Source organism: Phocoena sinus, chromosome 3 (assembly GCF_008692025.1).
Source record: "Phocoena sinus isolate mPhoSin1 chromosome 3, mPhoSin1.pri, whole genome shotgun sequence".
Classification (NCBI taxonomy): Eukaryota; Metazoa; Chordata; class Mammalia; order Artiodactyla; family Phocoenidae; genus Phocoena; species Phocoena sinus.
Window position 1 is genome coordinate 70,940,922 of NC_045765.1, and position 25,966 is coordinate 70,966,887.

At 38.7% G+C, this 25,966-nt stretch overlaps 1 protein-coding gene across 2 annotated transcripts in view; it reads right to left on the minus strand.

Moving 5' to 3' along the window:
• SNX24 (sorting nexin 24) overlaps positions 1-25,966 on the minus strand; it is a 181,366-nt gene that overhangs the window by 8,811 nt on the left and 146,589 nt on the right. For both annotated transcript variants that reach the window (XM_032629033.1, XM_032629034.1), the window contains one exon: positions 93-187. In XM_032629033.1, the coding sequence (XP_032484924.1) occupies positions 93-187 (95 nt within the window). The remainder of the gene's footprint in view (positions 1-92; positions 188-25,966) is intronic.

Genomic DNA, 25,966 nt, shown 5'->3' on the forward strand with positions numbered 1-25,966 from the left:
GGTTGGCCCTCCGCACCACCTGTGTTATCTGTTAGGCCAATAAGTGATTGAAGAGTAACTTAAGATACACGTCCAATAGGTAAACAACTCACCCACAGCTCTCTGCCTTTGGTAGAGAGGGCAAATGTCGCACATTTAGGAAATCAAGAAACAGTTTGGGAAGTTCTTCATTTTCTAAAATGACAGCCTGTGAAAGCAGAAAACAATTAGAAAGTGAAGTTTGCTAGGCAATCAATCAAATAAACTATTTTGAAAAGTCATAACCATCCATCAAAGTTCTTACCAGCATTATTACCCCAAAGCAAAATTACCCATTTCACCCACCAAGAATTTAGGCCAACACACACGTTATTCAGTGTCAGCAAATGCTCCATTTTATCTATTCTTTCACCCAAGCAGCATTTACGGAGCATCTACTATATATACCTCAGATGCTGACGGGGGGCAAGACAGCCAGGCACCAGGTAGACACGGTTCCTGCCTTCATGGAGGTACTAATCCAGAATGAGTATTTAAAAAACCTGGGAAAATCAATAATACTGCTAAGACAGTTACATCAAGTTTTCCTTATTTAGTGATAAAGTGATCTGAAATTGTGTGTGTGTGTGTGTGTGTGTGTGTGTGTGTGTGTGTGTGTGTGTGTGTCTATCTACAAGAAACCACTACTGTTCAGGAAATACTATACATGGCTTTTTTAACTGGAAGATTTAGTCAAGATTCTTCAGCTAACACCTGTTTCAGCAATAGGATCAACTGACATTTATTGCTATTTGGACAGCTCCACTTAAAGGGTCAGTAACAGTTTCACCACTAAGTGTAAATCAGTGTATATGCTGAAAAAAAAATCTATAGAGTTCTTCCATTTAGGGAGCTCTGCTAAACAGCTGCCATAATGGCATAACCATGCCAGTTCTCAGATATCCAAATTATGCAATTTCAAGGAGAAATCTAATAGAGAACTGTAAGAGTGCATTTTCATATATATTTAGTTTTGAAAGAGTCTGCCAGAGCAATGATTGTACCTTTGCTCCCCCTGTCCTTTTTTTTTTACAAAGACCACGGGAAAAGCATCAGACGTTGTGCAATAATCTCTAAAATTAATGTAACTATTCTTAAGGGTCATTTTTATAATTTACCATGGCTTTTTTTCCCCCAGTAAGTACATATTATTTAAAAAACAATGAGAATTGATGGACATATATACACTACCAAATGTAAAACAGATAGCTAGTGGGAAGCAGCCGCATAGCACAGGGAGATCAGCCCGGTGCTTTGTGACCACCTAGAGGGGTGGGATAGGGAGGGTGGGAGGGAGACGCAAGAGGGAAGAGATATGGGGATATATGTGTATGTATAACTGATTCACTTTGTTATAAAGCAGAAACTAACACACCATTGTAAAGCAATTATACTCCAATAAAAATGTTAAAAAAAAACAAAAGAAAACCCAATAAGAATTGATGCTGAAATGTCATTCACTCAGCTGATCAGGAACAGCTATGCAAGGTGATGCAAAAGATACATAACACGTGAAAAAGGTCAAATTGTGTGTTTCTTGTATACACATAATTCTATATAATGTATTGTTTTTAGCCATAATTTACATCTGGAGCTGCCCCATTTCTTACCATGTTTTGGAATTCTGTTACCCAGTTCAGGACATATAAATGGAATAAGCTACTACAGAGATCACCAGTGCTAGCACACTGACCTCTGTACTATACTAGAGCTCAACCGTCCTGCTGTTCAGTCCCTGGAGAGGGGTAATCTGGAGATCCAGCCTTGTCTGGGGCTCTTACTATTCCTTACATGGCCATTGTGCCCACTGAAGTTTAAGAAATAAAAAAGAGGAAAATAAAGATATTTGGGGTAATACTTTATTCGTTAAACAAATATTTACGGAGCACCTATTATGTTAGGCACTGGGATATGGCAGTGAATACTACAGGTCAGTAGAATGTGGGCTGGTGGAGAAAATTAGTGATAAACAAGTAAACACACACATAAGTCAGACTTGCCTTAGAATACAGTGACACAGAATCTGTACTCTCTAAATGCCTTCGCATCCATCCCTCCATCTTTCTAAAATGTTTATTTTTTCTTGATTATAAAGTAGAAAAATGAAAAATTCATAAAATGGAGAGAAAAAAAAACCCTCCCCTATCCAGGGGCATTCTTCCATTACTATTTCTGTTTCTTCCCTTCAATCCATTTGGCTTTCATCTAAACTTTTATCTCTCCGAGAATATTTTTGGGGTGCCCAGAAGGTCATTATTTCAGTGTCCAAAATCAAAGGTTCTAGGAATCATGATACATATGAAGTTCCAAGGAATTTTTTTTTGCCATAATACAAGTTGCAGTGATTATCAGCTTGTACTTGTAGATATCTATTTAAGAGGATAATACCTATTTGAATAATAAAGCTTAATGTTGTAACAAATACAGACCTGTTCACCCTGGCAATAGTTTTAATTATGTGAACAAGTGGTAGCTTTCAGATTAAAAAAAACAGGGGAGGGGGTAACCATTATCTCCACCCCCATCTTTTAAAATAAATTAAATCAATAACAAGTGTGGGACACTTTTAATGACCTGAACTACTTAATTTCCAGGATCTTTAGACATGTCATCCATCACTGCAGCATGGAGGAAGACATCTCTTGAGTGTTCGGGGGGGGGGGGGGTGGTTAACTTTCGTTTTATTAATGCAAGATTTAGGGAATTTTAACAAGGTGAATTGTTTATTTGCCTTGACAGATTGGCTTACAATGCACTGACTACATCTACAGCGTGATCATTAATGACAAAAGACAGGCAAAAAGCTGTTTACACTGCAACACCAGGACAGGAATTAATCCTGCTCAGCCTCCCCAGAGTACTCCAAATAGATGATCATGTTGTTTTAGGTCAGATATACTAGAAAAAAAGAATATCGAAAACTTCAAAAATTTGTGAGCATTTTTGTTAAATTATTATTCTCAAATAATAGTTTCTATAAAACAATGACCAATGTGGATTTCAGGATTTACAGTTGTAAGAAAGCAGCACTGGCGGGGGGAGGGTGTTAGTCAAGCTTTTGGTTATGCGGAGGGAATATCTCCTAAACTGAGCTAAGAAGGCTTGTAAGAAAATAATTAATACTTAAGCCCAGAGACAGAGTATAATAGAGTAGAATTTACCTAATTTAATACATATGTATAAGTGAAATGACTGTCATTAGTTAGTACAGAGATGCAACAGAGAAAATGTATTAGGTCAACCAAATCTTTTGGTTCAGAAACACATGACCACGTTCCATGAGTGACCCATCAGTGAAGTGGGGCCTCACGACTGTTTCATTTAAATCCTCTTCAGTTTCTTGAAAAGCTTCCGCTCAAGAAGAACCACTCCTTGACGCTGCACCCTGGGCCATCCCACATGCTTGGGACCCCAGTCTGGTCTAAATCACCGGACCTATTCACTAGATAAGCTTTTGATTAAAAAAAAAAATATATATATATATATATATAAACATTTTAAATATCAAATAATATTTCCCTGTTGTTTTAGCTTGCTTATCTTTATTTTTGATTTATCTTCAATGGTAAATTGAATGGTCATTTTCATTCTTTACAGAGGCAAGTGGTGTAGTGGGAATATGTAGTTTTAGAGCAAGACCTGGGTTTGAGTATCTCCTCTGTTTACCTTAAAGGTCATTGTGAGGATTAGGTGATGTCTCCAAGAGTCTCTGGCATGCAATTAGCATTCGATAAATGTTAATTATGTTTCCTTTGAATTTTTTTGTTGTATCAACTCTCAACCATCTATTTTCTTGGTTTTGGAGGTTTGGATTATTGTCTATCTAACAAACAGAGTTTCTTAGTCCTCTACGATTCGTGGATCCCTTTGAAAATGATGAAAGCTGAGAATCTTGCTTGCTGAAAAATACACACATATAATTGTGCTGCCACTGGTAGGGGGTCCAATAGGCCCCTGACAGCCCAGCCAAAGATGCCTGCTTGTAGCTCTGATGTGGCAGCAACGCTGCTGGGCACACTTTTCATTTGGCCTGGAGCCTGAAGCACTGCTGGGCCCGTGCTGGATGCCAGCTCCCCAAAGGACACGCTAGCCTTCTTGTTTCAGTTTTCTACCTCTTTGTCAATTAGAACCCCGCTGGAGTGTGTGCTGCTTTGCCATTAGAATTCATGAGTGCTTTCAGCTTTAGGCTGTGGTTGAAAATATTTGTCTGGCCGTGTCTGGTGAAGGATTTTTTTCTGAAAGTCCAAAATCTACTGCTGTACCGGATTTAGAAAGCAGTTCATATTTATGGCTTCTACGTCTTCTAAATATAACTCTAGAATTCAATAAGCTGTGGTGTTGAAGGTTCCCAAAGTTAGCAAAAAAGGAGGGAAAGTAAGATTTAAACTCTAGTTCTACAGAGTACAGCTGATGAAGCACTAGTACGCCACACCTGTTACGAGATGGGCATTTTGAACCACTGGGCAGTGATAGGTCCCAGGCCTGGTGCTTTCTAACTGATTAACTAATTACTCTGATGGTAGAGTCCTGACACTGCATGCAAGTTGGAATGCATGGCTGGGTAGCTAATTTACACAGTAAAACGTCAGAATTCAAAATGAGCATAACAAGTTGAAGAAAAAGTTGGAAATAATCCCATTAAATCTTACAGGTTAAAGTACTGAGTCAAATACTGTAAGAGGCAGAATTAATTAATCTCCAGATGCAAGTTGGAGAGTAGGTCACAAGTGGTAGGTCAGCAAGAAAGTCCTGCTTCCACAAAGGTGTAAAATGAGCTGAGCAATCCTCTCACTCCACTGAAAGCAATATTATTTAATCCCCAAGTAAAGGGAAATAAGAATAAACTCAGGAAGAGCTAGAGGCAAGCAATGAAAATGGCTAAAAGATTAAAATAGTGTCCATATGAAGAAGTCACTCAACAGTGGGTACCAAGCATGGAATGAGGTGGTGGAGGACCAAGGAGATAATGTGGTCTTTAAGTTAACTAACCATTCTGTTAAGGAGGGTGGCAGTTTCCAAAGCTGCTGGAACAAGAAGAAACTACTGTCCAAACCAGCAGAGAAGGAATCTATCTCTAGCTGAAGCCTGTGCCATAAAACTAGGAAAAGTGGCACATGCATGGGAAGAGTAGGAATCATAAGAGCTTCTAAATATCTGGGTTCTGAACATCTTTTAGTTGCTCTTTCATACACATGCAGACTGGAGATGCTACAGAATTAACAGAAAACCACAGTAATTTCCAGCCAATTTACCACTTAGGAAGTACACAGGTTGAAAATCAGGTTGTTATTAAGATGCACAAAGGAAATGGGGCTAAATCAAAGAACTGTAACAAGTGTGTGATATATTATGTAACACACTTTGCTAAGACTATATCCAACTCTGATAAATATTAAAATGGGCAATTGAATGTACCTTGTAAGAAGAAAAAAATAATTATTACTCTTTACAACCATGTTACTCAGTTACAGAAGAATAAATAACTTTCCTTATTATAGACCAGAAATATCACTCTAAAAAAAGAATAGAAAAAGAATATGAAAATATTTACCAAAAAATTGCCTAAAGGGAGCAGAAAAACAATAGCATTGATAGCAGCATCCTCCTCCAGCTCAATGTTTACTCCAGGAGAAATGTCTCTTTTATTGAAAAGGTGCAATTATCATCATGTAACAGAAATCACAAAATCCCGATTTTTCTACATTATCAGCTTTATAAAATCATGTTCCCAAAGGATACCATTGATTAGTTGCACATGTTCTTTCTGTGACATCCCAAATACTTAATTGTCAGTTATCTTTTCTCCTTCAGTAAGTAAAATGTAGTCACAAAATTACAGAGGGACCTGTTCTGCCTTAACCTTCGCTAGATGCCATCATGCAGTGGAAAACACTGGTAAAATATCACAGGATAACGCCGTCCGAAAAGGGAGACATATAAACACTGTAATGATTTCCCATGAGTTTCCATTTTAGAAAATTGTCACTAAGGCTAGCATAAACGGTGACATATCTCCACCGAGGACACGGTGAAATCGAACGCTGGCATTCTAGTTAGGTCCAAACCTACCCAGCAGCCAATTATAACAGGAACGGAACATCTTGCTGAAAACTTGGACAAGACCACTTTGCTAACCTTCCAAGATCACTGCACAAAGCTGCGCTGTTTTCACTGATTTGATCCTTTTATTCTCTCTTCAAAACATTAAAAAAAAAAAACCCACCACATTTCTTCCCATTGTCTATCAAGGTTTTTTAACAACTGCAAGGAACCTCTCAGTCACAAAAGCCAGGGTATTGAACTAAGTGGGGAGGTTTCCAAGAGTCCTGAAAGCTCTTTTCCTATTCCCCCTTGTTTGGTTTGAAATGCCCGACGGTTGAGGTGACAAAGTTCATGACAGTTTTTCCTCTCTTCACCAGGAAAGATGCTTCACACCACACCTGCTTCTGAGGTGCAGCTAAGAACAGGGAGGGAGAAAAATCAATACCTCCTCACGGCAGTAAGTGGGCTGCCGTGTCCCTGTCCTCTGGGAACAAAACCTACCAGCTCACAGAGGCTTTGCCGTCCTCAGTCCTCCACTTACCCTTCCCCAGCACTTGCTTGCTCACAATTTCACGAAATGAACCACAGTAAGGTTACCAAAGGAACACTTTTTAAAAAAGTCAGCTGGTAAATGGATCTAACGAAGGCTCATGACCACCTAAAAAATAAAAATCAGATGTGCTCTGGAAGAACCCAGTGTACCACGCATCCTTCTTTGTGTGTGCCACCCTTCCCAAGACACGTCTCCTCGGTGTCTGGTGAAAACTGCACCATTCACAGATTCAAATAGATATCTGCTATCATTTCACAGGGCTTTACAGACTATCTTGCAAGAAATCTGAGGACTTGCACTAAAAGCTGAAGGCTGCTGACAAGGGCCCATTTAAAACGGTAAAGAATCTGTGCAAAGAAACAAAGTCATTTGGCTTCAGAAAGATTTGACAGAAGAAATCTAATTTCTGATAATATGGCTAAAAAGATAAAACTAACCATGGAACAATAGCAACTGGAAAACCAACCATCTTTTGAAGTATTTTAATACCAAAATTTATGTCCTCTGTGTTTCTGGAATATCTATTCACAAAAAAGACATTTGTTTACCAGGTACTAAGTACAACCACTGGCACAATGGGGAACCAAACAAACATGGTCTTGTCCTCCCAGGACTTACAATCTAGTGGGGGAGATGGATGGTTTTCAAATAATCACAGTGATGAATGTGAGATTACAAACTGATATAAGTACCTTAAAGGGAAGTAAATCCCTTCTTTAAGCAACAGTAAAAAAAAAAGCACCCTATTAACCTGTGAAGTACTAACAAAGCTTCCCCGGGAAAGTGACCCTTGGGCTGGGAGTTGAATGAGCTAATAGGATAAAGGGAGTGGGGTATTTCAGATGCAAAGCACAGCACACTGTTCAAAACACAATGTGTTCAAAGACTTGTGGAAGGTGGAAGCGTGGCATTAGGAAAACTGAAAGGCCAGTGAGGCTGTGCCTGAGGAAACAATGAAGCTGAGCAATAAAGTAGGAGAGCCTGAGCTGGAGAGGTGGGGCAGGACTTCTGCGTTATGTGAAGGCTGACTTGTATTTTGACTACAACTGGACCAGCAGTGGTGTTCCTTGGATCCAGTGACTGCATTATAGCCTCTCTTTGGCTGTCTCTAAACAGCTTCTTAATCTACTGAGTTAATTTTAACCATTAGATTTTCATTTCATATTTGGTTCCTTTTCAAATCTGCCTGTTCTGTTTTTCTTAGGCTCATGATCTTTTCTTATGCTTTCAATTATTTTAGACATTTTAATTTGGGGTTTCCATTCAATTGTCCTTTTACTTGAACTTCTTGGGATTTAATCCTGTTTTTGTGTCTCTCACTCATAGCTGTTCATTTTCTTCTGTTTTGTAGTTTAGGTTCATGAGCTCATCTTCTGCAGGGCTTTATCTGTGGGAAAGGCTAGGCCAGGTTCAGGGAATGCCCCTCCCCACCCCAACAAGTGGTTTTGCTTCTGCTCTGAGGAAGTACAGCGCTGAATGAGATGTAGTCAGCTTTGTGAAATGATATATTAATTTTCTAGATTGGAGGCATGAGATCATGCAGATACAGAAACTATAAACCCTAAACTCTCATGAAACATGGTTGAGAAACTTTGTTAGGAAAACTTTTGTCCATATTCAACGGATTTTCATAGGCCAATGGTCTCCAAAGTGGGTTACAGAGATGTGGAGAGTTAAATAAGTTAATTAATTGTGATTCAGGAAAACAAATGTTAAAAAAGATTCAAAATATATAAGAAAAAGATTTAAAATAAAAAATAATGAAAAAAACCTATCTTTTCTAATTTTAATGGGTTTATAGCATTATAAATTATGCTACATTATTAAATATGCATATATTGAAGTATTATGCTCAACTATTTTTTGATAAGGATATATAGTCCTAGGTCAATAGACTATTACTCTGACTACAGTGCATAAAGAGTTTATAAGAGCCAGTAAGGCCCAATCTATCGAAACAACACTACTGAAATAGTCTACCTTAGCCTTGGTTATCCTTTTACTAGGGTATAGCTCTATTATAAGAAATGCCCTTCCCACCTCTTCTCAACAGGCCAACTCCTACTTCTCCTTCAAGTTTCAGCTCAAGTGTTACCTCCCTTAGAAAACATTCCTGAGACCCTCAGGTTGGGCTAAGTTATCATTTTTTATGTGTGAAATAAAAGAATCATTTTATGTGATGTGATGATTAATACTGGACTGAATCATATTAACTTTCAACAATTTTAACCTACCACAAAGGGCAGTTTTCATATAGTTTATCACAACAATATTTATTTAACACCTGGTCTGTGCTGGGCTCTTTATCTTATTTAATTTTCACAAAACAATGACATACTTTCATTATCCACATTCTACCTATGAAGAATTTGGGGCTCAGAAAGTCTAAATCACCTGTACAAGGTTTCTTAAAGGGTAAGGGTTCAGGCAGGACTGGAACCTAGGTCTCCCTAGCTCTAAAACAGATGTACAGATGTACAGATCTACAGATGTACCTATTCACTGAGTCATTCATTCATTCCATAAATATTTACTCATGTTTATGCATGCACAACAGCACTGGGCTACATAGTTTAATTCTTTTCTTAGTAAATTTTATTGGAATCCTTTATCTTTTCCAATATACATATTTCTACTGTATTTATAAATTTAATGGAACCCATAGATAAATTTAATGGAACTACTGAAATTTAGCTCCCTTAAAATACATTTCTAATTTTCTTTGGATTTAAATTTTTGCTTAACATCGCAACTAATTCTTATAAGTATATAAAGACTCCAAGAAGAAGAACAATAAATTCCATTAATTTCTGTCCTACATTAAAAAAAAAAAATTGAGGATAAAGCAAAAGCAAAGACCAAAATTATCTGGCCTCACAACATTTCAAAACCTATTTGGCAACTTCTGACCTGTTCAATTCTTCTTTGACTGGGTAAAATGCTTTAAAGCCATATTTTACATACTTTTGATCCATTTAAATTACCTAACTATATGTTGAAGAACAATGTGGCTCAATTACACATTATAGATAACACCAGATTTATGAGGCATTTTCTTGATCTTCAAATAGAGAGAAAAACATTCTAAAAGCAATAATAAACTAGCTACTTACCTATAAGTCAAAACTAAAATCAGGGGACTAATACATTTGAATAAAATCATGTATTACAAAGCAAACCAAAACTGACTTAGTTATTCAAACAATATGGTAAGACACCAATTGAAGTACAAATTATAGAATATGCTTATGGGAGCGCTATCTTTTTACTTTAAAGAAGAAATAGAAATCAGAACTAGGCTTGTAAGATGTTGCCTGGAGAGAGCCTCTGGAGATTGGTTTTTAATGAAAGATTTACAATTAGCATAGCCTATGTGTGTTGAGGAATTGATGTTTTTAAAGTGTTTAAAGTGCTTGAAAACAATTTGCTCTCTCAAGTCCCTTAAACATGCTCCCAACTATCTACTTTATTCCTCTGATTTATTTAGCATTCTCTTTCTTCACATACTGTGCACTTTGACACAGCTCCAGCACAGCTGAGTTTCAAGAGCTGTAGTTTAGATCAATTAGGCCTTCCGAGGTATACACATTCTCACTGCACTATAGCTAAGACATAGTGTACTGGGCAAATATCTTTTTAAAATTTTGAATAAAGACCACCAACAGTATTTTATATTTGTCCAGGTATAAGCACTGCATTGAGTCTCCTGTTTATATGCTAAAGTTATGCAACTAATGTTTTACATGAATTTAAGAACCTTGAATGAGGCTGAACTTGAAAGTTCATAGTGCATGGTACTCAGTGGGAACGCTTAGTGGGAAGCAGCTAGAGAGTGAGACAGAGACTTATTCTGAGATGCAGTAGCAAGTCCTCAGAGAAATGTACCAAAAATGAAAAGTGGCCCTTGTGGAGATGGTTCATAGGTCTAAAGTTAAAAACAAGTCTATATAGGAAATAATAAAGGAAGTGGGGAAGAGGTCCTTGACCTCTTGGCTGCAACAAAAAATGCAGTTAATGAAATTGTTCACATAAAATACGCAGGTGGGTTAACAGTAGCCCAAAAGGACTACACCAAGGGAGATGGAATACGACAGCATGAAAGAAGAGAGTGTGAGTCTATATGCACCTGGCTGCTAGTCACCGCATCACGTCCAAGCAGGAGCCTGTGCTCTCAGTCCATGGAAAGAAGAACACACCTACTCTGGTCCTTCCCCCAAATCTGATGCTGAAATAAGTCCTCCCATAACTTGGAGTTAAATTATCGATGTCTATTTAGGGATTTACACTCAACAGTGAACATGGACCCTTTTCTCGGGGGTTCCAGATTATACCAGCCTTCTTCCGATAGGCTCCCAGGTTTCCCAGGAAGTAGGCAGAGAATGACTGCAGCGAAAGCTACTCTACACTTAAGCTTGAATTCTCTGCCTGCCTGCTGCCACTGGAGGCTGTGGCACAGACTGTTGGTTGCCTACCCAAAATCCATGCTCCTCTTCTTCCTTATTAATGGAGCACCAAGTTTTGGTGGTGGTGGTGGTGGTGGTTCTGGCAAATTGCCAAGCTAAAAAAAGCAAACGGGAATAACAAAAAACAATGACAATAACACCCCTCCCACATTACCCGGATTCCCCTGCCACGTGTTGCAGACCTGGGCACTAAGATGTCAGTGGAGGTCACCGGATGGGAAAGACCCAAAAAGTTCCCTAAAAGTGAACAGTCAGGCTCCGCTGGCCCTCATCTTTTTCCTCATCTATTCACCCTTTTCCCCTCCCCTCTTTCCTGGAACATGAGTGTAGCTTCTGAGTTCATATGTTACCTTGTGATCATAAGGGAAAGGCCAAAAGAATCAAAGAGATCCAATCCCTGACGATCTTGAGCTACGGAAACAAACCCCACAATTACCCACCACCGGTAACACTTGAGGAAATAATATGCCTGAGAAAGAGAAACCCCACTTTTAGTTAAGTCCTTTTATTTGGACTGTTACCTGTGGTAGAACACAAACCCCTGCTGATACAGACTTCTTGCCTCTGCAGATCATAAAGTCTAATTTTTGGCCCAAAGAGCAGAGTACTGGGTAGAATATGTTAACAAATAGAGAGAAGAAAAGGAAAAACCCAACTCTGCTATTTACTTTTAATTCACTATTTTAGTACTGGGTAGAATACTTTAAGAAGGAATGAAGGGAGGAAGGGAGGAAGGGAGGAAGGGAGGGAGGGAGGGAGGGAGGGAGGGAGGGAGGGAGGGAGGAAGAAGGGAAGGAAGGGGGGAAGGAAGCGGAGAGGGAAGGGGGGAAGGAAGGGGAGAGGGAAGGGGGGAAGGAAGGGGAGAGGGAAGGGGGGAAGGGAGGAAAGAACCAACCCTGATATTTTTATTTTTAACTTACTACTTTAAAAAAGTCCACAACATAAAGAATAGTCTACGAAAAATCAAAAAGCCATTAGATTCACACATACATTGCAGTGTCTATAAAAAGCAAGAAAAGGACAAATACATGAAAAACTCGTCTGCCTAACACAGCGGGTGCCAAGAACACACATTACCAAATAGTAAAGAAATCAAGCATATAGGTAATGAGACTAAACAAATAAAAATGTGAGCTGATTATCCAGAAAAATATCCTACCAAATCAGAGACAGTATCCCTACGGAAATGGAAAGTGTTTCATTAAACTTATTTTACAAACAATTGTCCAAATCACTGTAAAATGACCCAGAGAGAATAATTTGGCATTGGCTGGTGGAAGAAAATACAATTCTACTTTAACTTTTTAATCACAAATTTTATGATCTTTCAACAGCTTTCTATTAAGAGCAATTAAAGGGAGACAGCAAAGATTTACGCTGATACTCTAGCAAGTTAAAATGACTATATACATTTTCAAGCAGAAGTTTTATATTTTGAAGATCTTAGCAGTTTGAGGGTAAAACACTAATTTATTAAAAAAGAAGAAGAAGAAAAACCTGGAAGATGTGCCTCTTCTGAAGATAACATTTTTGGATTCACTTCTGCTTCCTGCTCATGACTGTCCCTGGTACACAGCCTGCTGAGAAGCCAGACATCACTGGGGCTAGGCAGAGATACAGGAGAAACACAAGGGTACAAATACAACAGAGGGACCAATGCACAGCCTGGACACCTTGTCAGACCTACACACTAACCATACTAGTCTACCAGACCAACCATCCCAGGTAGTGGTCTACTCAACCATGTTTACCCCCACCCTGGCCCAGCTATGCCCCAGGGAGGGATCCAGGGAGGCACCAGGGAGCACCTGACAGGCAAGCTCCTATTTTCTGCCAGCAAATCTTTTTCATTTGCTGGGTGTCATCACCTGGGGGTGGCCACTGATCAAGTGAACACTACACCTTATTATCTTATAGTTACGGAGAAATGGTAAATACGTTGTTTCTGTTTATAAGAATTTTATGCACTTTTGAACATTTATTCACTTAAATTGTTTAAAATTAATCATAGGTAAGTTTCTTAGGTCCTCCGTGCTTCAACAAGGTCAATAATATTATCTACCTCAGAGGTTGTAGTCGTGATGAAATAAGACTCATGCCTATAAAGAAACTGCTACAGTGCCTACTGGACTGTAAGTACCTAATAAATATTATTTATTATTATGATTCTTAGTAGTAGCAGTAATTTAAGATGAACAAAAATAATCTATCACAGAAGCTGAATAATTTAAAAAGCTGATTTAAAGAAAGTAAACATTTTCCTATATGGTTTTACTTGTGTCATTGTTAATTTTTTTAAAAAAGCTTGTGCTTTGCATAAGATCCAACTATCTCGTAACTTCCTGGCCTCTTAATGCATACACTAATGCATGCACACAGGCCAAAGTATCTGTTTTATGGAATTTTTTACACAGAACTCCTTTAGTCAGATCTTTAAAGCACTATCTCTGTGGACCAATGAGGTTAGACATGACCTAGCTGTGCTATACAGAGCCCTTCTTTGCAATGGTGCTGCGGCCCTATCAGTGAAACATCCAAACCATTGATCTGGAGATTTCTCACTTCCATCAGCCCCCTTTGACTTGTCAGTCCTCCTTGTCCAGCTTCAGATTCCATGACTGACCATCATAATCAGTTCCCTGAAATGCCTCCAACCCCATCAGGCCCCCCTCTCTGTGTGCTCAGAATCCCTCAGTTCTGGCTGAATCCTGGCATCTCTTATCCATGCCTCAACCCCAGCTGTTAAACACCACAAGAAAACCACACAGTACAAAGAAACTGGATTCACATTAAATTCAAGGTCTTATCTACAAAATATTGTCTTGCTACTCTTCTCTAGAACAATGGTTCTCCAACTTTAGCCAGCAGCAGAATCACCTAGAGGGCTTGTTAAAACACAGATTGCTGGGTTCCACCTCCCAAGTTTCTGATCCAGTAGGTCTGGTATGGGACCTTAGAAATTGCATTTCTGAAAAATTCTCAGGTTCCCAGGTGATGCTGATGCTACTGGTCCAGGAACCACTCTTTGAGAACCACTGCTCTAGAGGAACCACCATCATCCATTTCATACCTCCTCCTCTTCTCTTTGAGTCTCCCTTACCCCTTCCTCCACCCTCCCCCTAAGCTGAGAAACAGTCTTCACACTTCAGTGAGAATACAGAAGCCACCAGACTTGATGTCCCTTATCTTCACCCATCTCTATCTACATTACCCTTCCATCATCCTCTCTTCCTTCTTCTGCTATAGTGGAGGAAGTGCCACTCCTTCTCTCAGAGGTCAATTCCTCTAGTTATACTCTGGCTCTCGGCCCACCTCTTGACTTTCTCAAATATTTCTTTAGTTATAACGCTTATCTCCTCTGCCTATTCACTATCTAATTCCTTCCGGCCCTCCTTCCTTCCATCCATTCATCCATCTTTCTATCACCTCTGCTGAATCATTCCTATCAGCTTACAAATATGCTCTAGTATCTCACAGAACAAAATAAGCAAATCGAAAAAATCTCTCAGAGAACACAGCTTACTTCTCTGCTTCTTTTCATGGCATACGTTCTCATGACTGTTCTACAGATGCTGTTTCTTTTTCTTATCTCCAGTTCATCCATTACTCAACCCTCTACAAAAATGGCTTTGGTTTCCACCATTTTCAGCCTGTCAAGGTCACAGATCTCTTCTGTGTTGCTAAATTCAATGGCCACTTTTGTCCTTAACATACTCAACTTCTGAGTAGCCAGCATTCAGCCAAACAACCCCTCTCCCACTTCCTGAAATACTCTGCTTTTGCAACCCTCCAGTTTCCTCCTATCTTGTTTTCACTCTCCTTTGTTACCTCTTCCTTTCCCACCTGACCTAATGTTGGGATTTTTCAAGTCTTAGCCAGTGCCCTCTTGTCTCCCAGTCTTATCTGAACGTACCAACTGCCATGGATTTTAAAACCTTTATGCTGATGAGATGCATATTCATATCTCCAGGCTGGAACTTTCTTCTGGGTTCCAGACGCATAGAACTAAATACCTATTTAACATCTCCACTTGAGCTTCTTAAAGATATCTTCAATTCAAAATGTGCAAAGCAGAAATTGCTGTTTCCTTAAAAAAGAAACAAAAAACCTGCCATCCCCTTCTCCACCACCTTCTTCACCTCAGCAAATGAGAGCACCACCCACCCAGCTGCCAAAGCTGAAAGCTTCCTTCCCTTCACCTTTCACATTCAGCCTATCATCAACGTCACCTGGAGCTCCTCTCCCACTCGCTCATAAAGCTACAGACGGAGCTGTCTTCAGAGCCACCGGTGGGCCTATGCTCCTTCCCACAGCCTCTCCATCTGCTGTTCCCTTAGCCTTCTTCTCATACTCGACATGGTTAACTTTCCTCGGTCTTAGGTCTTGGTCTAAATGTCGCCTCAGAGGTGCCCTCCCTGACCACTCAAACTCAAGCACTTGCTCTCACTCCCAGATCATCTTTTTCTTGCTCCCTTATTTTTTGTTCCCCTTATAGCGCTTGCAATTATTTTATTTATAAGGTTACTTGGGTTTTGTCCCTTCAACTCCAGCTCCAAGATGGCAGGACTGAGCCTGCTTTATTCATCCTTTACCTCTGCATCCAAAACTGTGTTTTGCATGCATGAGGGTTACTCCAGAGGCAGAACCCAACACAGGCAAATACTGAGGAGGCAAATTTTGGCTTAATATAAAGAGAAACTTTGTAACTGAAGTCTCTGATGGAAGGTTATACTTTGGGAGATAACAAGTACCACCCCAGCAAATACTTTACCAAAAGTAGTTGAGGCCCAGCTGCTACAGGATGTTGTAGCAAGAATTTATAGACAGTCAGGAAATTAAGCAAGGTATTTGCTAAGAAAAACAGTAATACTGGGGCTTCCCTGGTGGTGCAGTGGTTAAGAATCCGCCTGCCAATGCAGGGGACATGGGTTCGAGCCCTGGTCCGGGAAGATCCCACATGCCACAGAGCAACTAAGCCCGTGAGCCACAACTACTGAAGCCCGTGCACCTAGAGCCTGTGCCCTGCAACAAGAGAAGCCACCGCAATGAGAAGCCCGTGCGCAGCAACGAAGACCCAACGCAGCCAAACATAGAAATTAATTAATTAATTTTAAAAAACACAGTAATATCTGGTATCAGCATAATATTTTATGGATTGCCAAATGTCCCCACATATACTGGGTCACCTAATTCTCATCACCACCTTTGAGGTAGATAAGATCAAGAGCATTTTATGGGAAAACTAATTCTGTGATGTTAAATGACTAGCTGTTAATAACACCAAGCCCAGGTCCTCTAAGGTGGAGAGTGTGCCCCTTGAGGTAGGTGAGTTGAGCATCCAGGCCTTGTACTGGTTCCCAGTTGCACTGTCTCCCTAAAGGGTACTTGCAGTTCCTTCTTTAATAACCTTCTGGTCCTTCAAGGGTCAGCTGCTCCCCTCTCACCCTCTGGCAAGAAGGGGGCCCGTAGCCCCTCCCTTAAGCTCTGGAGCTCAGCCAGGGTGTGGCTGAATGTATCAGCAAGACTCAACCAAGGTGGATGACAGAGGGAAATAAACAAAGAGAGTCATGAGACTAGCGGCTTACAAATCACCAACAAATTAAGCAATTGCTCACCTAAGTCTTAGGGAAAATAAACCAAACGGAATCGTGATGCTGCCGTTTGTTGTCAGACTTATCCTGCTACTCAAATGAGACCCTTTTCAACCTCTTTATTACAGCTCATAATGCTGAACATCAATAAGGATAAAAAGAGAAACTGGAAATAGCCTTGTTCAGTACACTTTTTAATGGGAAAATGTAAGTTGAAAATTAACAAGCTTAATTGGTCTCTAATTTTTAAATATTATCATAAGAAATACTAAAAACTATTGTTAAAATTTCAAATGTTTTCTAATTTTTTTTGTACTCAGCCCACCACGTCTTCATTTTGAGAAGAGGAAAACAGCTACCTGCTAGAGCAATTCTGCCTTGAGCACAATTTTGCAACCAGAAAATAACTGAGCGAGACAGCAAATAGGACTCTTAAAACATGCCCCTGAATAACGAATAACACAGTGAGAGGGAGCGTCCCAACTGTGATAACTTTTCTTGTTTTGTCTCACTGATATTTTCTTACGAGGGTTTTTGGGTCAGAGTAAACTCCTGAGGACTGATCTGACATTCCCTTTGAAACTAATTACTTTAAACAGCAGGTGCCCACTTCAAGACTGAGCAGGAGAATGCAAGACATTCCGGGAATTCAGTGCACTTGAGGTTAATGTTCTCATCTTTTAGGAGCTTCTTTAAGCTTAGATATCCCCAGCTCCACTAACGGTGTCATTTGTGCAGAGATAAAAGAAGGATCAATCTGATAAATTGGTGGGGGGGGAATGGAAAAAAATGCAATTTTTTTTGCTGTACGGTAGCTGATCTTAGAATACACTCTGAAATGTTTAAGTGCTTAAAAACTAATTGACTAATTATATTTTCAGGGAAAACCTCCCTTTCTAGTTGAGACTTTCAACAGATTGCTGCAATGATCATATACGTGTAAGGTGGGAACAGGCTGCAGAGAGAAGGGTGATGGATCTGTATCTGTGTTTGAACTTTCTACCAGTAAACCCAGTTTTGATAGAATAGGCATTTCTTCACTAATTAATGCAAAGAGGGATACTCTAGAAAAAACACTGATGCTGATGCTATACCAAACCAACGGATCTCAATGATTTTTCAGTGGCCTTCTGTTATTAATTTGATGAATGACTACCACAATTAATAAGAAATTTTAGCAAACCCCAAAGTATACCTTTTCAAGTATACCTACTTCACTATAAATAAAAATAGAAGCAATACAATCATAGTTTTAAAATAACTGTGCATTACTTTGCTGCTTGTATTTGAAGGATCATGATGAAGTCTGAGTGACCAGTCATGCTAATGCTGTAAGCTAACTCCTGATCTTGGCCTGAAAGTCTGTTCTGATCAATGACTCAAATGAATTTGACTTTGAGATGAACAGAATCTAAGGAAAATTATTTATATTTTATGTATATCGTACAGGGTAGAGCCAAACATTCAACAGTGCTTAAAAATCACAGGTTCTAATTGCCTTAAGGCAGGCAAAGAACAAAAGAGAAGAAAAACTATAAGATGCCCTTTAGTTACACAGAAGTCAATAAGACATGCAAAATTTAAGTAATATTTAAGAGAAAAAAATAAAGGAATGGAATTTAAAGAACAATCAAAATACAACCTTATTATTGCACTTGCAAACAACAACGTCAGGGAAGTTCACTTGAATCCCTTATTAAGAGTAGACATGTGGGCTTCCCTGGTGGCACGGTGGTTAAGAATCCACCTGCCAATGCAGGGAACACGGGTCCTAGTCCTGGGTAGATCCGACATGCCGAGGAGCAACTAAGCCCGTGTGCCACAACTTCTGAAGCCCGCACCTAGAGCCCGTGCTCTGCAACAAGAGAAGCCACCACGATGAGAAGCCCGCGCACCTCAATGAAGGGTAGCCCCCACTCACCGCAACTAAGGAAAGCCCGTGGGCAGCAACGAAGACCCAACACAGTCAAAATTAAATAAACAAACAAACAAATAAATAAACAAACAAACAAACAAATAAATAAAAGAGTAGACATGAATTTCATTTACTTCCACCTCTGGAACTAATTGAATAGTTATTCTTTTAATCATTGAGAAGAAAATATTACTGAAAATAGAAACTTCTTTTATTCTGATTTCCTCAATTTCTTAGTAAAGCTGACAGGCAAGATTTGGAAGTAAATATTCAAAATTTTATTTTATTTTATCAATAACTAGTGATATCTTGTATCATTATTAGCACTACTACTACTATTACTAAATGTGCTTTAAAAAAAGAGTTAATAGTTTTCAAAATGGATATACCTAATGAATAGGTATATACTTAACTTATTGTCCATTGTAGATAATACAGGAAACTCCCCTGTGGAAAAATTTAAATTTTGTTATTCTTACTTTCAAATTTAATGCCAGTTTTTATTCTACTAAAATGCTTGTTGAAAGTTAAGTAACTTCTCTGAACTATCCACATAACAAAACAAATTGATCCCTTTAGTATTTGTGTATTTTGTATACATTTCTTCTAAACACAAATACTACTTTGTAGTTATTTGTTTAGATACTGAGTGGCCAAACCAAATTCCTCAAAGGCAAGGGTTAGGTGCAAATAATTTGCTCTGTGCTAGGCAGCTCGCACAGTAGATGCTCAATAAATATCTATTGAACATTGACATCTTTTTCTCAGCTGTTGACAGTACGCTATGTATCCTGATAACTACAAAATTCATTCCATGAGAAATGTTTTTGTTATCAGTTATCATTTTAGATGACCCATAGGTCTTTTTTTCCAGTAGCAAAATAATTAAGTTGCCTATAAATGTAAAGTTTTGTAATACATAAAGCAGTTTAATTTGCTGCAAAATACTACTTTTTACATGCTAAATGGAATACGATCAAACGTGCTAAAAGAACTGTTCAAAAGAAAGGAGACTGCAGTCTTCAGCAGAATAAGTAGCAGTGGGATCTACACAACACCTCCTTCAGTTCAATTCTATCACACGTAGGAGCACTGCAGGGGTTTGAAATGCAGCAGGTGCCTGACAGTGTAAGTTCCCCGTCTCGTTCCAGTAGCATTCGCTCCTATTGGTGAGTCAGGGATGAAGTTAATACAGAAGAGGTTTCTATTATCTACCAGCCATTCTTCCCTGGAAAACAAATGTGTGCACCAAAGAGAATGAGTTAAATTACTGCCTTCCTGCCTTTCCTTTTCCCCACTTCCTACCTTCTATTTTTGTTCTTTTGACTGTCTGGGGGTCCAAAAGCCACATTTTAAGATACAGTTATCTGGAAGCAACCTAAGTGTCCATCAACAGATGAATGGATAAAGAAGATGTGGCACATATATACAATGGAATAGTACTCAGCCATAAAAAGAAACGAAATTGAGTTATTTGTAGTGAGGTGGATGGACCCAGAGTCTGTCATACAGAGTGAAGTAAGTCGGAAAGAGAAAAACAAATACCATATATTAACACATATATATGGAATCTAAAAAAAAAGTTCTGAAGAACCTAGGAGCAGGACAGGAATAAAGATGCAGACATAGAGAGTGGACCTGAGGACATGGGGAGGGGGAAGGGTAAGCTGGGACAAAGTGAGAGAGTGGCATTGATATATATACACTACCAAACGTAAAATAGATAGCTAGTGGGAAGCAGCTGCATAGCACAGGGAGATCATCTCGGTGCTTTGTGACCATATAGAGGGGTGGGATAGGGAGGGTGGGAGGGAGGGAGATGCAAAAGGGAGGGGATATGGGGATATATATATACATATAGCTGATTCACTTTGTTATAAAGCAGAAACTAACACACCATTGTAAAGTAATTATACTCCAATAAAGATGTTAAAAAAAAAAAAGTTATCACCTTTCAGGATGATCTACATTGCAAGGACGAGTCACCTTCCAAACCTGAAGCACACTAATGAGATTCAAAGGCTAATGAATAAGAAACGGGAGGTACCACCAATTGTTAACATGCATTTGCTTTCTCAAGTTTATGGTAAGAGTTGCTCAAAATGTGTAGGCAAAAAAGTAGATTCTATGGGCATGAGGGAAATTTTGGGGGTGATAGAAATGTTCTAAAACTGGACTGTGCTAAATGTTCCAAAACTGGATTGTGCTATTATAACTCTATAAATTTAATAAAAATGATTGTACACTTATGGTATTTCATGGTATGTAGTTTATACCTCAGTAAAGCTATTAAAAAGCTTATCTCTTCTGTCTTTTCACTCTCCTGTAGTTGACCTTCAAGAGTCTGTCAGTTGATTTGGCTAAATAAATACTGTAAGATGCTGACAAAGTTTTTCCTGGGTCAGCAAAAAGATTGTTAAATACGGCTGATACTTGGTGTTAGATGTTGCCAAGAGAATGGAATAGGGGGATTTTTTTTTTCTAATGAAAAACTAATTAAACATACCACTTTTTGTATACACAATTTTATGTCAGGTAGAAATAGTAATTACCTGCTAAAAACATATTAAATTGGCCCAGATTACATGCCTTGCCTGAATCAGTACAAGTTCAAAATGAGGAATTTTAAGTTGATTTCAGTGACTACACCTAACTAACTGAGCCCATCAATCCTAACCTTGGATTAGGATTTAAGCAAGATGATCCTAATCATCTTGCTTAAGTTTTTTCACCATGGACACATTGCCACGCAAATGTTGTGCTGGTAACTCGGTTTTGAAGCATTCTAGTATCTCTCCTATGGCATCATCTACACCTTCAGCTTGCTGATTACCTTTTGGCTTCATGAACACAGCTCTCGTTTGTTTGAGACAAGGCGTGAGCACGGCCAAAATCAGAGGCCCTGGCTTGGCTCTCCTTTCCCAGACATGCCCTGCTCCCTGCCACACAGTGGGCAGGGAAGAGAAGGGCTTCTCTCTTTTCAACTTTGTTTTGAGTTTGACAACCCTGATGCCAACTAGTCTTCTCTCCCTACCTTGGAAATGAGATCTCGTATTTCACAGAAGAAGCACAGAGTAGATATTCTCTGCATCACACCAGACATCGGAAGCGACACAGAGAACGTAAAACGTGGTGGTCACCGATAAGGGCACAAAAGCCACTCAACACGCCAGCATTTCCAGCATGGCTTCTTTCACCTTAAAGCCCTCTGCCCTCCAAGCTTGTCTCTTGTGTGAAAGGTCTGAGAAATTAGTTGGGTTTTCTGGTATTAGAAGAAGAGAAGAAAAAGAAATGTGAAGGCAACTGCTTTTTGTTAAATTTACCTCCCAAACCTTTATCACCAGGGTAGGAGTAGAAGGAGGGAAGAGACAGAGCTAACATTTACTCAGGACCAATAGAAGTGAACTTGCCCCTCTCTCCCACAAAGAAGGAACATAGCTTATAATAAAACGTTTCCACTATAAAGAATAACAGTTATTGAAAAGCATATGAAAATGCTTTCAGAACAATCATTTGTAATAACAGTTTATTTACGAGAAAGAACCCAGTAAAGTAGGTCTGCAAAGTTCTGCTATTACAGGCAAGCAGATTCATTATACATTTTTGTTAAGAATATTTTACTCATATTTAAAATTATAAATTGCAAGAAAATATTAAGTTATTTAGCTAAGCTTGACTAATATGTGTATTACTGAATAATAAATACATGTTTTGTCATGTAAATATATCTACTATTTGTTCATATTGTTTTTGACAAGTGGTTTTCAGTATTTCATGAGTCTGGAAGGGAAAAAAAAAAGCCACAATTGGTAGGTCAGCCTATCCTTCGTTTTTGAGATGTAAAATCATTGTTGGACACAGCTTCAAGGAAAATATTTATAAATTCAACATCTGTAACCACCTATTATGGAAAGACATTTTAAAACCAAATGTGATTGCTGACAAAGGATATGGGTGGACTGTTGTATAAGTGGAGATCACACAACTTGTAAATAAGGAGGCTGTCAGCACAACTTCTGTGTACATTTATGTTAAGGCCAGAAGGCTCAGCAGTGGACATTACATGTACATCTGAAGATTATATAATTCTACCCCAAAGGTAGGAGGAAATTTTTTATCTAGCTTTCTTGAAAAATAATATGTTTAAAATTAGTATTCTGTGATTATTACTCTATTTGCTATTCATTGGAGACATCTGCATAAGTGACGACCACAAATGTTCTTTCTTTAAAAGCATCAGCACACATCTGATTACATTAATTCAAGTTTCCATTTTAGTAGATATTCATGGTTTCCAAATAAGATTTTTTTTCCTTAGGATTTTAGCGAATGTTAGTCAGTCCTTCTTAGCTGCCATTCTGGTCCCCAAATCTACACCCCTTCTCACAATGCAGTGGGCATGCAGGGCTGCAGGCTGCTCCTTAACTATGGAAGCAAATCAATAGCAGCTGAATGCCATCTGCTTCGGGCCGCAGAACAGAACCAAAGTGTAAGCCATGCATCTTCCCTTATTGAAAGGTTATTTTATGCAAGTAAACAATTCATCGTCTTCTTGCACGCTTGATGCTCATTTACCACTTTGATCAATAAAATATGCAAAACAACAAAAAAATGGAATCCTAAGAGTAGTTCTGATGCCAGCGTGATAGTTAATCAATACCCGGCCTCTGTTCCCCAGGGCAAGTGTGAGCGCACTCCTCTTGTAACCTGTGAAATCCAGAGTGGCCGACGTGGCAGAAAAGACTGTTTTTAGAAGAGGGGTACCTTACGTTTACCCTGCAGGTTAAAAAGGAGAACACATTCTCACTGAATTAAATCCAAACACTAACATCAACAGGCTTGAATGTTACTGATTCAGGCCAGTACTTCTCAAAGCTCAAGAAAAAGTAATTTTGGTTTATATGCCTTTTAGAATCTCACAGACAGATATTGGATGAGATCCCTGACATGGACCTTTGGACAGCAACCCTTTCTAAGCTCTGTCTTATTAAGTCCTGGTTTTCAATGTATTCATGTTGCAGGTGAACTCAGTTTTTCTTCTAAAAACAAACTGCTGTGGGAATTTCTTGTGCACAGTGTTTCTTTTAGTCGTACCACAAGCTGCCTTATTATAGTAAACCTCTTGACAATTGATTCAGGCAGAATACTTTTCTCCCAACAAAGAAAACTATATCAATCTCACAGACGCTACTGTGTAAAAAAGCCCTCAATTCAAGACTGTTTCCTAGCAAAATACAAAGCACTAAAAAAATGGATTTTTTTCCATTCTGACCAGTTCTCTTCAGCTGAATTGTGAATTTAAGCACAGCACAAGAATTTTTTTAAAAGATAAATTACATACCTTTCTAGAAAGTCTAAAATACAGTTTAATAGAAAGAAAAACCTTGCCCTGTGGAATAAGAAGTACCCCGACAAGGTGGTTTTTTTTTTTTTTTTTAGCATATTTTCAGATTACTATAAAAGTGACGAGTTACCTATTAATCAAATAGTTTTCTAGCTACTATTACAAGTTTAAAAACCTACCTTTTTGCTCCTTACCCTGATCTACTAAATTCATCACACTTATACATACCTCTCCGGTCATTAGATATAATTAGTGGTATCTAATAAACATATTTTGTCCTATTTTCTCACATTTACCTAAGTGCACCGTTAAAGATCTTAATGATATATGGGGGAAATGAGTAATGCTATTTAATACACAGAAGGAAAGAAAATAAAATTTAAAGTCTTAATGGGATATCTTTAGTATGAAGAAAAAAAAAGAAAAATCCTACCAAATTTCTATCAGTACATGTTTGTAGTAATTTCACATCAAACACTATCATAAGTACTTTTCTTTACAAAGTATTTAGCTGAGACTAAAATTTTCTCAAAGTTCTCCTTTATGAAACAAGCTAAATTACACAGCATTGACTGTGGGAAGTAATTTCCTTGTGATATTCCTAGCTTCATACAATAGAACTCTCTATTTCTAGCTATTTAAGATCATCATTCTAGAACTGTATTTAATTCATCTACTCAGCTTTTTAAAAACACTACATATACATAAAAATTTAAATATGTATTTAAATCAAATAACTGTGATAAAATTAATAACAACAGCATGACTACAGAAGTGCAGTAGCTTTGAGTCAATGACCCAACCAGCGGCAAGGGTATAATTTAAAGGCAGAAATTTCCAGTGCATGCACCGTTAGCCACAGTGAACCTGTTACTGCTCTAAAGGGAATTGTTTGCCTCTTATTAGATTTTCTACAGCACAGCCATAAGTGATAAATGTACTGCTGTACTCACTGTCAAGTTAATCAATGCTGCCAAAGTTTTGTTGACTTAACAGTAATCCATAAAGTGAGCAGCATTTTCTCCATCCCTATGACATCTCAGTCCGCAGAAGGTTTACGAATCCAAAAGTAGCTTCACGTGAGAAAGAACTGCGGTGGGGATATTGGAGCAAAAGAGGGTTGATAGGGTTGACAGATTGGGTGATTTTCAAAATTAGCAGGTATTATGAATCCCCTCTTCTGATTAAAAAAATAAAAAGCATTTAAGATCACCTCCACACACACACAAAATTCACTTTTGTTGTTTACAATCCTAATAAATGAATAACTGTCCTGATGAAAGATGATTCCTTCCACAACCCCCCTTCTCACCTCAAAGCAAAACGGATGAACAAATAAGAAAACACCCAAACCTTCAAGAATCACAGAGCAAACTAGCCATTTCTAGTGCATGGTCTTAGCCTGTCTACAGTTCAATGCACGGATCAAATCCAGTACAGGGCACCAGTAATAAGAATGGTGATGTGGAAAAAAAAAAAAAAAGCCCCAAATTTTGCTTCACTGTAAATCTGAGCACATGAAAGACGTGACCATTAGAACTGAGAAAAGAAAGGAAACAACAGGAGAGGAAGAGCTGCCCTGCAAACAAACCGCTGCCATGCTTTCACAAGCAATTACAGGCATATGAAATATGAATTGCAATTGATTTTTCCTCCTGGGGTCACTATGCTCCGTTTTTTACGCACTCGAGGCATTTATTTGGGCAGCAAACTGACAAGTTTTGTAGAATGACCTGAGTAGTGTAATCTTTGCTCAGTCCCGGGTACTTCATTGTGGCTTCTCATCCTTGACACTTGTCCCTCCCAAAAATTTACTGGCAAGGGATTCCTCGATAAAGACACGGAACAATGCAATTACCGGCGTAAAGGGCTGGCAGAAACTGACCAGGAGATGCTCAGCAACCTTTCCTGTGCCAATGAAAAATAAATAGCATCAATCTGGAAAAGCGACTGTCATCCTGACACTTCTACAGCAAATTTTCTTATTTGGCTGGTGATAATACTGCAGGATTACTAAACTCATGGGATTTGTCTTGCCAA